Here is a 14,154-nt window from a genome sequence, read left to right on the forward strand (position 1 = left end):
CTTGAGTACAAGTCTTCATCCCTGCTGCAAATACATCAATTATTCATGTATTAAACATCAGACAGAAGCCATTCATAAGAACGTTGGAGTTGCCAGGTTGTGAAGAAATCCATTCTGTTGGTCAGTCTTGATGAACTAAAGGACAAACAAACCTTCCAAAAATAGTTTCCTAGTAACAGCTTAAAATTCATCCACAAAGCATTATTCTACCAACCGATAGTTGATATTTCTTTAATCTAATGAAACCTTTCATGCTGGGTGCCATGTTAGAAAGTGTATTCCAATGTATTCTGGGCAACGATTCAAAATTTAAATTGCGATTAATCGCATGATTTTTTTGCAATTAATCGCATTGTTATGCGCAAAGTACTTCTATATGAACAAAAGTGCAATAACATTTGGTTTGCAAACACTTTAAACAAATAAGGTGCTTTCTAACAGCAGTATTCCCTTCATACTATAATACACACACACACACACACACACACACACACACACACACACACACAATATATAGATATATATAGTGGGGTGGAAGCAGAAATCCCAGAGACAAATGAGTGGAACCCTGGACACATACAACCCAACAACAGCATATCGGAAACAACACGTTTAATTGTTGAAATAAATACTCCATTACATGCATGATCAAAACACTTTAAAATACTATGGGAAGTCTGGTAAATAGTGTAAAACCTATGGCACACACTCACAGCAGCTTTTTACCAATTAGGAATTCACACAAGTTGAAAACAAAAACAAGCATTGAGACACTCGGATCACTCTTTCCAATCTCACAAAGCACATGTAATCGAGCAGGTCAGCCAACCAGGTGCATCCATCATCAAGGCTGGTGTTTTCACCGGCGCTGAAAACTGAGGTAAACTTTTCAGGTTTGAAGACTGCCGTCTGTCGGTGAGAGCGTCGTCAGCTGAGCCGAGTCAGGCTCAGAGCGCTCCAAGGGTCCGGTAGGAACAAGGTCTGAGCCACATCCAGCGCGACACAGAACCCTGTAGCGGTATTGGCGCTCCTCTGCATTCAAACACACTTCAGCCACATGTACTGACCCACAGACTCTAAACCTGATGAACAGGGATAACCCAAGTGAGTCTCTTTGGTACGTCAGAAAAGGACCGAGGGGACAGGACATCATGTCGCCTCTTCCTAAACTAATTCACAGAATGAGAGTTGACTGGCGGCAGAGTCCTCGGAGAAGAGCGCTCTCTGAGTGCCTGAGTGAGCAGAGTGCAGCCGTCGGACACTGCACACGCCGAGTTACGCAGACGCTCGCGGTAGTCTGCCATTTTGGAGCTGCTCTCGGGGTGCTGTGCGACGTCTCTGAGGCCCTGAGTGAGGAGGACACAGGCTGAAACCACACTCATGGCCCCCCCTAACACTGCAGTCTGTACGCCCTTCCCTTCTGTGGAGATGCTCGCAGGTCTTCCAAGGAATTGAGGCTCTGTGGCGAACCCGACCAGGGCACTGACAGCCTGGACCAGCGCCGCACTAAAGAGGACACAGCGGCTCCTCGTCAGCTCACTGGGCTGGGTTTTCACCTCTTTGACACACGCCAGGAAGGCTGTGCCGCTTGTGCTCATGCTCTTGACACTCAGTTTGAACTGCTCTTTAGCAAAGCGGTCCCTGGACCTCTCGCTGGCTACTGAGGAGATGTCCGTCAGATTCTTGAGGTTGGTGGAGATGTTCTGAGAGAGCTCGAGGAGGAGCTGGGGGGTGAGGTCTGGCAGGGGTGTGACTCGGAGGATGCCGCAGCTCTGCTCCACTTCGTGCCGGCAGCGGGTCACCTTGTAGCGGTCCACCAGGCCCGGCAGGCAGGGCTGAGAGCCGGGGGTCTCCACGGCTGCCAGGTAAGCGGCGTGGGCCGAGCACTCGGTCAAAGACACCACCAGGTCGGCCACCTCCAACAGACGGTCCCCCACCTCTGTGAAGCGGCCCATGTTGAGCTGGCTCTGGATGTCGTGGGTGAGGATGGAGAGCTCTTTAGTCCTGGCGATGACTGTGTCGCGGCACTGGTCGAAGGTGTCTGCCACTGCCACGCCCTCAGAGGTCATGACCGGCCTGGTCTCACTGGACAGCAGAAGGAGGTCGGCCACCAACTGCATTTTGCCCTTACATGTGTCACAGATGGAGGAGAGACGCTTCCTCTGCTGCAAGCTAACACTGGGTGTGCTGGGGGATCCCTCGCTAGCCGATTTGCCAGAGCCACCACTAGCCATAATAAGGAGGGGGGCTGGGGCGGGGGTCAAACTGCTCTTCTGGAGGGGTTCGGTGATTTATAGTTTTCTGTTGCTGCACACTGCATCTCACTGTTTAAGACATTTCCAAGATCAGCCTCACCTCCCTGCTTTCTACACACTCATTTAAATAACTGGCCAAACTGTCTTCCTTAATTTCCTTCAGAGTAAAAGTCACCAACTGTACACACAGAACATGAAGTCTCAATGTAAACATGTAGAAAGAGCTAAACTCAATAACTGCATTTACTTCTGTATGAATAACATTCCCCAGTATGAACTGTTGTGTCTCTAAAGTATACTATAATAAAAGGTATTAGTAATGAGTATGTAACACAGTCTACCAAAATCTCCACAACTTCAGAGTAATCAGTGTAATGAGCTATATGATTTCATCTTCACTCATTTAAATGCCCAAAACAAAATAATCCAAAAGTCAATATGCTCATTGTTGTCCCAGGTTTTCATGGAACAGAAGAATTCACAGGTTGTTGAATTAAAAAAAGAAATCACACACAAACTGCAGTGCCACCAAGGTGCCTTCTGAAGGGCAAAGTGCAGACTGACAATCTTTAAAATGAAAAAAAATGTCAACAGCTCCTTAACATTTGAAAGAAGAACACGTTCCCGATTGGAATGACATCTGCTGAACTGCCTCTGTGCTATTTGTGAAACGTTAGATGTCTTTCTTGGGGTCTTTTTATGACTACAGCCAAGAACAGTATCAGCTTAACATTTAGTAACTTAAATGGCTTTTCAGTCTTTTCACTATAATCGACAGAATATCATTTTGTATCCACTCGCAGCAGAGCAAGTAGCCTGAAACAGCACCGAGACCTTGTCCGACTTGTTCCCGATGAGTTTGACCGGCCTGGCGTACTCATGCCGGTTACAAACAGGGCTCCACCCGGGCAGCTCTTCTGGACAGCGGGAAGACTTGTGTTTCCCTCCAGCACCATCATTTCATGAGTCCTCCCAAGCAAAATCCACCGAAAGGACGACTTTCCAACACAGAGCCGTCAATCCACTTTCAACCTTTTCTTTTTCAGACAGAGCCCTGGGTTAGAAGCTAGCAGTTGCTCCGGTCGCTTCGACTCCATATGCATCGTCCGTCTGTCCGCCCTCCACCTCCTCCGCGTCTTAACTCGGGACCAGATATTGTATAGCCCCGCATATCTCCCGAGGGGCTTTGCTTCTCATATCCGTACCAGTCTCTGGTCTTCGAACATTTAACTCACTTGTATCGGGAGGTTCCACTGTCAACAACCTGTAGACGTAGTTGGAAGAAGTGGCCGTTATTCCCAGAGATTCAAAGTCGTGCTGCGCGCTCCCGCTACAGTACTATGAGGAAGCAAGGAGGGTGTGGTCGCGGCTGAGCGGCTGCTGGACTCAGTTAAGTTGACGCAAAATAAGTTGCTCTTCGCTTTAAATACACTTTCCACCCTGTCTGTGAACTGGTTGTTGTCTCACGTTAACGAAGTGGCGAGGGAAGAATGTAGTCACACGCAGGAGGTCCGAGGAGTTTCGCGACTGCTTTTACTTTCAGGACTGGCTGCTAGTCTGCCATGAGACATCCCTATTATGTCAAGCGACCGGCTAGCCTAGCTAGCTAAAATTACATCGGAAGCTTGAGTTTTCAAAATAAAAGCAGAGATAGCTACCGCTAAGGTGCACTCATCGATATTTTGTTGTTTTAGGAACCAGGCAGAGAGTTCAGATTCTTCAATTAAAACAATCAAAAATAAAATATGATATTTAAAATATAATATAATTGAACCGTTAACATTTACTGAAATGTTAACAGGAAGGTCTAATCTCACTTTTGTTGAAACAAGATTCATGTGGAAGGGATCTAATATAAGGTATATGGATCCAACAACATTGAAGTGATGAAATGTACTGCAATGTAATGATGGGAAAATAGTATTAATAATATAAGGTATATGGATCCAACAACATTAAAGTGTTGAATTGTACTGCAATGTAATGATGGGAAAATATTCGCTTAATGTCTTGCAAATATATTCAAAAAAATACTGCCAAATATTAGATCAGTGTGGCTTTTTACAAGGTAGATCTATCAGTGACAATATTAAACAAATAATTGAATACCTCACTGCTTTATTTATTTATTTGCTGATTTTGAAAGGACATAAAATATCCATATTCGTTGGATACAAGTAATTATTAATAACACAAAGTTACTTTTCTCACTGAATTAGTTGCATATTTAATAATTTTTCAGTTATTTTAAAACGGAAACCTAATAATGGTAAATGTGCCGTGTACGAATTGGATCTTTGATTAGCACACATTTTGAGCTTTTGTTGGTTGTAATCTGTCAATAAAATGGTCGGAACATAAAGTTTTATGTGAAAATTGTGTCTTTCATTGAACTATAGATGATAAAGAAAATTGTGATCCAAAAATTTACACCAGTTTCTAAAATTATTTTAAACACAAAAAACATCTTTTATTTCAGACTAAGACTCAATTTTAGACATACAGAATGATGAAGCTCAGGTATGTTGCATGGTAACAAACCCTCTCTTCTTCTTGGTAGGAGGTTGAGATGAACACACTGTTGTACTGTCAGTGAGATTTGCAGCTGCACAGGGCACAGTGCCATTGGGTGGAGTCGGCCAGAGAGGAAACAGCTCTACAGTTTCTGTCAACTAGGCTGATCTCTGAGCTCCACAACCCCATGAACTCTGCTGGCCTTCACTCACTGCTTTCTAACAGTGCCACGGTAACATGGCCATGCTCACTGAGGAGAAATAATGATTTAATAATGTTATGCTCAGGATTGTAGCAGCAAAGTTACCGTAGACAAATGTAATCTAATAATGGGCTCTTATCATCTACTGTTTCCTGCCTCTGAACACAATGGAAGCTCCTCCCTGACCTCAACAAAATACTTTCACAAAAGTATCAACTTTTGGCATGGGACCTAAATACATTTGTACTTGACTGATCATTCTGGTGATGTTTCTTATTGTCAGTAAATCTGAAAACCCACCACTTGTGCACTAATGCACAGCTGAAAATAGTCCCTATCAAATGCACTATTTCCTCCTGTTTGAGTGACATTTGTGAAACTGTAGTGTTATGATGATGATGATGATGATGATAGTATATATTTGAGCTGTATTTTAAGATTTACGTCTTCAGTAGGAACCAAAGGGTAACCCAGATCAGAGCCACAGAGAGGGTAGGGAAGTCACAAAGTTACTGACTAATTTGATAAGCGACTGTTCTGTTTATTATTACTTCGATCTGCAATCAAACTCCAAACGACAACACCCCGAACAGGCCTTTAACAATCAGTATTCACCCAGTCGCAGAATGCAGACTATAGATTTTAAAATCTCAAACTCAGGAGTCAGTGGGCCATTTTGTTATCCTCACACAGGTAATCGGAGGGTCATGGGAATTCAACAAAACCACCTAGATGTGTTTTGTAGATCAGTAACTCAACTAATTAGATTAAGCTTTGGATGATTTCCATTCTGTGGGAGAAGCTTGTTGTGGTGTGAAAGGTTAGTCAATGTACAATCGAGAGACAGACCTGAATGAACATTCTCAACAGTCAGGCATGTTCAATGTGAAGACTGGACTACAACAAGCCCTCGTCTCCGCTTATGTTTGTAATATAGATGGACAGGATAGCAGCCACGGGTATCAATCAACACTAAGATGACTTCATTGAACATCAATTGGCTTAACTGTCTGATCAAGTCAATTTCCATCAGAACACCCAATGAACACACTGTGAACAAATTTTTCTCAGAGGTCTGTCACATGTTGCGGCACTTTTATCCTTTTATCCAAGGTGCTTGCCGGGTTATGCTCATGTCTAAAGAGAACCGATACAGCATTGGAGGTGGCACCCCATTCATTCTTATGAAAGTTCTGATCAGACGTGCATAAGCAGCTAAAATTTTGCATTATGGGGCCCATAGAGCAAGTGCACTGGTGTTTCCTTTAGCCCCGCCTCCCAGCCCCGGTTGAGCCCGAGCCCTCAAGAAGAGCATCAGGCTTTGAAGCAGATTTGACATAGTGGCCAAATGATGGAATTACAATTTCTGAGTCCGTCACGTGACGCCATGGGGCCCAAAATTACTTTTTTTCCCATAGAATTACAATGATGATGATGTTGCGGTAATTTAGCAGTAAGCCTCACTGACTAAACTAAATAAAGTAAAAACAAAGATAAATGGATTTCCAGCACTGTAAAGCCCACACAGTAGCTTTACTGCTTAATTTGTCTGTAAAAATCTCCTCTCCCCCCTCTCACCCACCCACTCAAAATAAAAGCCACACAGAGTGACTTCTAACTGGAATGCTTGTGATGAAGCCTGCCATTTTTAAGCTCTGTGTATGTGTGTCAAACATTATGAGTCTGTCTCCTCTCCCCCTCTCTCACCCACCCAGTCCCACCCTTTCAAAATAAAAACGTTTTGGAGTAACTGTGCATGAAGCTCAGAATTAGCTTAGTTGTTTTTGTATTTTGTTTCTATTAAAATGTGCACACTGCACTCTGGTCCTGCCTTGTATGAATTTATGGTTACTTGTAAGTGGGTTGGGTGTAGTTATGCATGATACATTGATAATACATTTTTTTAAAATCTTTCAGTCATTCATTGATTCATTTCCTGTTGCAATGGTAATTAAACTAGGCAATACAACCATTGTATTCTCTACATCTCTCTCACAGTGAAACAGACAGAGAATGTGGTGTACCTTGAAAATACATGCTTAGTTACTACCGGTAATATCGGCGTGTATATATATTGCGAGGTCTTCTGTCAGTAGCAACGACACTGTCAAAACGTCCTGCGGAATTTTTTAGTGTTCTGTGCTATTTTGTATTTAATGGAAGTGAAGCCCCAAAAAATAGCAAAAGCGTATTTAAAAAAATTCCGAATCAGAAGGATGGAAAAATGTCTTGAAGATATTTTAAGGGTTGAAATATAAAATACAACCACAGAAATAATTCCGGCTTTATTTTGAAATTCCTACATATGGCGTGCCGGTCGGCTTTTTGCAGCTCTGACGCGCCCCCTCTTGTGACCGGGAGACTCCAGAGCCAATGACAATACAACATCTGTAAACATGGCGTCTGACTTCAGGTGGAAAAGTGTTACGGTTGTGCTCCTTCTGTGCACACATTTACTTTGTATATTAGCGACTGACAACAAAGAAAAGCCCAAGAAAAAGAAGGATATACGAGACTACAATGATGCAGATATGGCCCGGCTCCTGGAGCAATGGGAGGTAACGTTAACGTGAATGTTTTGATTCAGTCAGCCACAGACATTAGCAAGCAACTAGCCTAGCTGTTAGCTAAGTATGTAGCTAGTTTAACGTTAAGTCGCCATACATCGTCAGGAACATTGAACTCTTCGGTGTCCATGCGAACAGTAATAGTTTATCACAATCATTAGCCCCATGTTTGTAATAGTTGTTACATCTTGAAATGAGAGTGGTGACGTTAGTAACGCTAGCAGAGAGATTATCTCGCTTTAGTGTTGTAATGTGACTTCATAGAGAGTCGTTCGTTTTGTTCTCCACCAACCTTACGCCATTCACAGAGGTATCAGCAATATGTACATAGTAGTACTCGTTTGTCAGTACTCTAAAGTGTACTTTAAAACTCTGCACACAATGAGCACAGTCAGATTTATTGCTCAAGTGTGTGTGTGTAAGCGTACGAGGCATTGTTCTCAATGTACTAAAAAACAGAACAAGTTAAAGGAAAATAGAAATAGACAATACAGCTAAAAAGGAGGACAACAAATATAACTAGAAAATGCATTTCCTGCTGAAAATGCGTTGGAATGCTGAAAGCTGAAATTAATTGTGAAAAAATTGCTGAAAATTAAGAAATGGGAGACTATCTGTCTAAAAAATGTTGAAGCCCGGAAGCATTTAAACTGCACTGCTGAAAAACCTTCTAGTTGAAATGTCTAACTATGGTGTCTGTAGCTGAAAGTATGAGGAAGAAGAAGGCTTTGAAAGTTGAAGTATAACAGGATTTGAAGATTTTCTCCATAGAGATCCCATTCAAAAGAAAATTGCAAAAAGCTCAATTCAAAAAGTTTAAAGATTACAAAAATGAAAAGTCAAAGCACCCCTCTCCTGAAAGAGCTGAACATTTTGATATTTGAACAATTTCTGTACTTAAACAAATTTCAGAAGTAGTGATATTTGTAGTAGTAGAAGTTGTAGTTGTAGCAGAAGTGTCATTAGTAGTAGAAGTATTAGTATTTAGAAGAAGTATTAGTATTTAGAAGAAGTAGTAGCCTAGTATCAGTAGTAGTAGTAATAGCTGTAGTAGTGGTCATAGTATTTAATATAACAGTAGTAGAAGTAGTAAAAGTAATGGCAGTATTTGAAGTCATAGTAGTACTAGTAGCAGTCGTACTAATAGCTGTAGTAGTATTAGTACTGGTAGTAGCATGAATAGCAGTTGTAGTATAAGTAGTAGTGGTAGTAATAGCAGTAGTGGCAGTAATAATATTGATGGTAGCAGTAATAGCACTAGTAATAGTAGCAACAGCAAAAGTTGGAGTAGTAGTAGCAGCAGCAGTAGTAGTAGTAGTAATACTAGAAATATTAGCAGCAGTAGTAGTTGTCGCAGTATTTGTAAGGCAAAGCAAGGCAAGTTTATTTGTATAGCACATTTCAACAACAAGGTAATTCAAAGTGCTTCACATAAAACCATTAAAAGCATCAAAACACAAGGCAAAAGAAAGGAGATTTCAAAAACAATTAGAAAACAGTGTAAGAAATAAAATGCAGTAGTAAAATGCAGAAATGCAGGAAATTGATTAATATATTAATTGAACGTGGTTCAATTAAAGGCAGCAGCAAACAGAAAGGTCTTCAATCTTGATTTAAATGAGCTGAGGGTCTCAGCAGACCTGCAGCTTTCTGGGACTTTGTTCCAGATATGTGGAGCAGAAAAACTGAACGCTGCTTCTCCATGTTTAGTTCTGACTCTGGGAACAGAAAGTAGACCGGTCCCAGACCACCTGAGGGGTCGGGATGGTTCATAAGGTAGTAGCAGATCGGAGATGTATTTTGGTCCCAAACTATTCAGTGCTTTGTAAACCAACAGCAGGATTTTAAAGTCAATTCTTTGTTGGACAGGAAGCCAGTGCAAAGACATTAGAACTGGAGTGATGTGGTCCACCCTCCTGGTCTTAGTGAGGACTCGAGCTGCAGCGTTCTGAATCAGCTGCAGCTTTCTGACGGACTTTTTACAGAGACCTGTAAACACACCGTTACAGTAGTCCAGTCTGCTGAAGATAAATGCATGGACAAGTTTTTCCAAATCCTGTTGAGACATAAATCCTCTAATCCTTGATATATTCTTCAGGTGATAGTAGGCTGATTTTGTAATTGTCTTGATATGGCTGTTCAGGTTGAGGTCTGAATCCATAACTACATCTAGATTTCTGGCTTGGTTTGTGGGTTTTAACATCAGTGACTGAAGCTGAGCGGTGATTTTCAATTGTTCGTCCTTGGTACCAAAAACAATTACTTCTGTTTTATCTTTCTTTAATTGAAGAAAATTCTGGCACATCCAGTTGTTGATTTGTTCAATGCAGTTACCCAGCCCTTGTATGGGATTATAGTCCCCTGGTGACATAGTTATGTAGATTTGTGTGTCGTCTGCATAATTATGATAACACACTGTTGTTTTCCATAATCTGAGGTTGTGGAAGCATGTAGATGTTGAACAGAGGAGGCCCCAGTATTGAACCTTGGGGAACACCACATGTCATTTTAGTCAGCTCTGATGTGTAATCAGCTACAGACACAAAGTATTCTCGACCCTTCAAGTAGGATTCAAACCAGTTAAGTGCTGTGCCAGAGAGTCCCACCCATATTTTTAGTCTTTCTAGGAGTATGGCATGGTCGACCGTGTCGAATGCAGCACTGAGATCTAGGAACACTAAGACTGAACTTCTGCCATTGTCTATGTTTAAGTGGATGTCGTTGAAAACCTTAACAAGAGCAGTTTCAGTGCTGTGGTGCTGTCGAAAGCCTGACTGGAAAACATCAAAGCAGTTATTTACGGCCAAGAAGTCGGTCAGCTGTTGGAAAACCGCTTATTCAATTATTTTACTTAAAAATGGGAGGTTTGATATTGGCCTATAATTTTTCATCGTTTCGGAGTCTAAACTAGCTTTCTTTAGGAGTGGTTTAATAACTGCAGTTTTTAGGGCTTGTGGGAAGACACCTGAGCGAAGGGATGTATTTACAATTTGTAAAAGATCAGTGATCATGCAGTTTGAAATATTTTTGAAAAAGTGTGTTGGTAGAAGATCCAAGCAGCAGGAGGATGACTTCAGATGTTGTATGATGTCTTCTAGGCTTCTACGGTCGATTGAATGAAATTGTGTCATGATATTTGAATGGATCGGGACAACACATATCCTGTGATTGATGTGGAGGCACTGACTGCTTGTCTAATTTTCTGGATTTTGTCAGTAAAAAAGGAGGCAAATTGATTGCATGCCCAGGTGGATTGGAGTTCAGCAGCTACCGACACTGGAGGGTTTGTTAGCCTGTCGACGGTAGCAAATAAGGCGCGTGTATTGTTCTTGTTTTTGGTTATGATGTCAGAGAAGAATGACTGCCTTGCATTTCTAAGTTCCAAATTATAATTGCGAAGTCTCTCTTTATAGATGTCACAGTGAACCTGGAGATTAGTTTTTCGCCACCTGCGCTCAGCTTTCAGACACTCTCGTTTCTCTATTTTGACCAGCGTAGCATTTCTCCAAGGAGATCTTTGCTTACCCGAGACAACCTTCACTTTAGTGGGTGCAATGGCATCAATAATATTTTTAACTTTAAAATTGAAGCCATCTACAAGCTCATTGACTGAGAGGCAAGAGAGGGCTGGTGTGGAGGAGAACTTCTGAATAAATAGTTCAATGGTGTTTTCAGAGATGTAACGCTTTGTCACAACCTTGGTTTGGACATTTGTGTGCAAGGAGATTGCACTCTCAAAGAAAACACAGAAATGATCAGAGAGTGCAACATCAGTCACAGCAACCTTGGAAATGTTTACACCTTTGGTGATGATTAGGTCCAGAGTGTGCCCCCTGTTGTGGGTGGGTCCTGTCACATGCGGAGTCAGATCATAGTTATCAAGGACACCACATAGTTCTATAGACTCTCTGTCCTGGGGATTATCAACATGGATATTAAAGTCACCAACAATAACAACGCAGTCAAAATCAATACAGATTACAGACAGCAGTTCAGTAAACTCATCAAAGAAGGTTGCACAGTATTTAGGCGGTCTGTAAATGTTTAGGAATAAAGCTTGAGTGGAATTCAGAGCCACATATTCAAAAGAACCAAAATGACCAAAGGACATCTGCTTGCATTGAAGAGAATCATTAAATGAAATAGCAACTCCACCTCCTTTCTTATGCGCTCTTGTTTCGCTCATGAAACTGAAGTTGGGAGGTGTTGATTCAATAAGAACAGCTGCACTGTTATCTTGATTTAACCAAGTTTCAGTTAAAAACAAAATGTCCAGTTTGTGCCAAATAATAAAATCATTGATTAAAAATGTTTTTCCTGACAGAGACCTGCCATTTAATAAAGCTAAGTTTAATGTGGTTAAAGCTTTCTTTGCCCAATTTATTTGGACAGGCTGACGAGGAATGTATGTTAAGTTTGATAAGTTAGCATGTTTACTATTGTTTCTTCGCAGCCTCACCTTTCTTTTTCTATAAACTTGCAAGATAGGAATTGAAACTGCTAGCTGCATACAGGGCCCCGACTTTTCCGGGAGAGAGTCATTGGTGTCATTAGCCTTGTAGCCTGGACCCAGAAGATATCAATTATTTCCTCCATCTGGTAGGGGAGACAGCGGACGGTTGTAGAGCCGTCTGGGAGTGTGAAGAGGTGTGTGTTTGGTTCCAGCAATGACCAGCTCTTTCATGTGGTCAGTGAACTCCAGGTGGGGGGAGGATGGGGAGAGTGTGAGAGAGGATTGCGATCCAAAGTATGGACTCGAAATAGCTGGGGAGGGAGGTAAAGACTCCGTGTCTAGGAAGGGTGGGGAAAGTAGGAGATCGGAGGCGAAGGCGGTCCCTGATGATGAGGTTTGAGACTCCTCCTTTTGGCTGTCGTTAGGCGGGGGCATCCTTCCCGTAAGGTCTCCATGGCGATGCTGTGTGGTTATCTCTTGTTTAGACTCCTCTTGTATCTTGTCTTTGGCAGTAGGGACAGACGAGTGACGCAGGGAGAAAAATAGGTTAGAGGTAAACAGTTTTACCCCTGACTTGGCCCCTGGCAAAATCCATGCGCTGCAAAAAGATGTCTGCGCTCCCAGAAAAGGTAGAAATTGTTGATAAAATGTACTGAATGGTCAGCACATGCAGTTGACAGCCATCTGTTCAGTGCAAATAGCCTGCTGAATCCTTCATCTCCTCCTCTGACTGGTGGAAGAGGGCCACTGATGAACACCGTAGCCTTGTAAGAGTATTCATTATTTCAACAAAAAAGCCTAATTTTGGCTTACTGTTTACATACAGTTAATCCATGGGGCTTTTATTTTGAAAGGGTGGGGCTGGGTGGGGGAGGGAGGGGGAGAGGAGACATAATCATAATGTTTGACACACATAAACAGAGGTTATTAAATGACAGGCTTCATCACAAGCATTTCAGTTAGGATTCATTCTGTGGGGCTTTTATTTTAAAATGGTGTGTGTGGGGGGGGGGGGGGGTGGAGGAGGGGGGAAAGACCTCTAAAGATCCCTAAGACCTGAATGACTATGAGAGACACAGAGAAAGGGAGAGGAGTGTATGTGCGCGTGTGTCTGAGTCTGTGTGTTTACCAACATCACTAATTGGCTCAATCGCGAACACCTGTGTGCCTGAAGCCATTTCATGGAGATAAAACAGGGAAACACCTCTCAAACAAATCATCAAAACTCCCATAACGTAGCTCCTATTGCTCCGATATTAATAATTGAGAGGAAGGATGACTTGAGAAACAGATCTTGTAAAAATTGTGTCTGTAGTGTAAAAAATGTGGCTTAACTAGCGATCTAGAAATGGGGTATCGTGTTCTGTGGAAGATGTTTTTGAAGCAAAATTTAACATTGGTCTCTATGGAGCAGAAAGTTGGTTTTCCTCTCAATTAACGGCTTCTGTGTCAAATGTGGAAATCTGTGGGATTCCACAGTCATTTTTCTACGACAAGGACAAGATTAGCTACTTCTACATCCAGAAATTATGCATGAAGAGTGAAGGTTGTGGACACGGTGGCAAAATACAAATAAGTAATAGTAGTAGTGGTAGTAATAATATTGATGGTAGCAGTAATAGCACTAGTAATAGTAGCAACAGAAAAAGTTGTAGTAGCAGCAGTAGTAGTAGTAGTAATACTAGAAATATTAGCAGCAGTAGTAGTTGTCGCAGTATTTGTAAGAGCATTCATTATTTCAACAAAAAAGCCAAATTTTGAGCTTAATGTTTACATACAGTTAATCCATGGGGCTTTTATTTTGAAAGGGTGGGGCTGGGTGGGGGAGGGAGGGGGAGAGGAGACATAATCATAATGTTTGACACACAAACAGAGGTTATTAAATGACAGGCTTCATCACAAGCAGTTCAGTTAGAATTCACTCTCTGGGGCTTTTATTTTGAAATGGGGTGTGGGGGAGAAGGGGAGAGGAGACAGAATCATAATGTTAGATAAACACAAACCGGTTATTAAATGACAGGCTCATCACAAGCATTTCAGTTAGGATTCATTCTGTGGGGCTTTTATTTTAAAATGGCATGTGTGTGTGTGGGGGTGGAGGAGGGGGGAAAGACCTCTAAAGATCCCTAAGACTAAGATTGTGGACACGGTGGCAAAACACAA

The 14,154-nt window shown here is 42.0% G+C and overlaps 2 protein-coding genes across 2 annotated transcripts in view; one reads left to right on the plus strand and one right to left on the minus strand.

The window, feature by feature from the left end:
• Window positions 1-597: 597 nt before the first annotated feature.
• On the minus strand, window positions 598-3,816 carry tlnrd1 (talin rod domain containing 1). The gene has a single exon (XM_079282861.1). The coding sequence runs from the start codon at window positions 2,232-2,234 to the stop codon at window positions 1,170-1,172; it is 1,065 nt and encodes a 354-aa protein (XP_079138987.1). The 5' UTR covers window positions 2,235-3,816; the 3' UTR covers window positions 598-1,169.
• A 3,551-nt stretch (window positions 3,817-7,367) lies between these two features.
• Window positions 7,368-14,154, plus strand: part of mesd (mesoderm development LRP chaperone) — a gene marked incomplete at its 5' end in the record, with an annotated part of 12,233 nt that continues 5,446 nt past the window's right edge. Inside the window, one exon of the mRNA XM_079283029.1 lies at window positions 7,368-7,529. Coding sequence (XP_079139155.1) covers window positions 7,368-7,529 — 162 coding nt within the window. The remainder of the gene's footprint in view (window positions 7,530-14,154) is intronic.

This window comes from Melanostigma gelatinosum, assembly GCF_949748355.1.
Source record: "Melanostigma gelatinosum genome assembly, chromosome: 2".
Taxonomy (NCBI): domain Eukaryota; kingdom Metazoa; phylum Chordata; class Actinopteri; order Perciformes; family Zoarcidae; genus Melanostigma; species Melanostigma gelatinosum.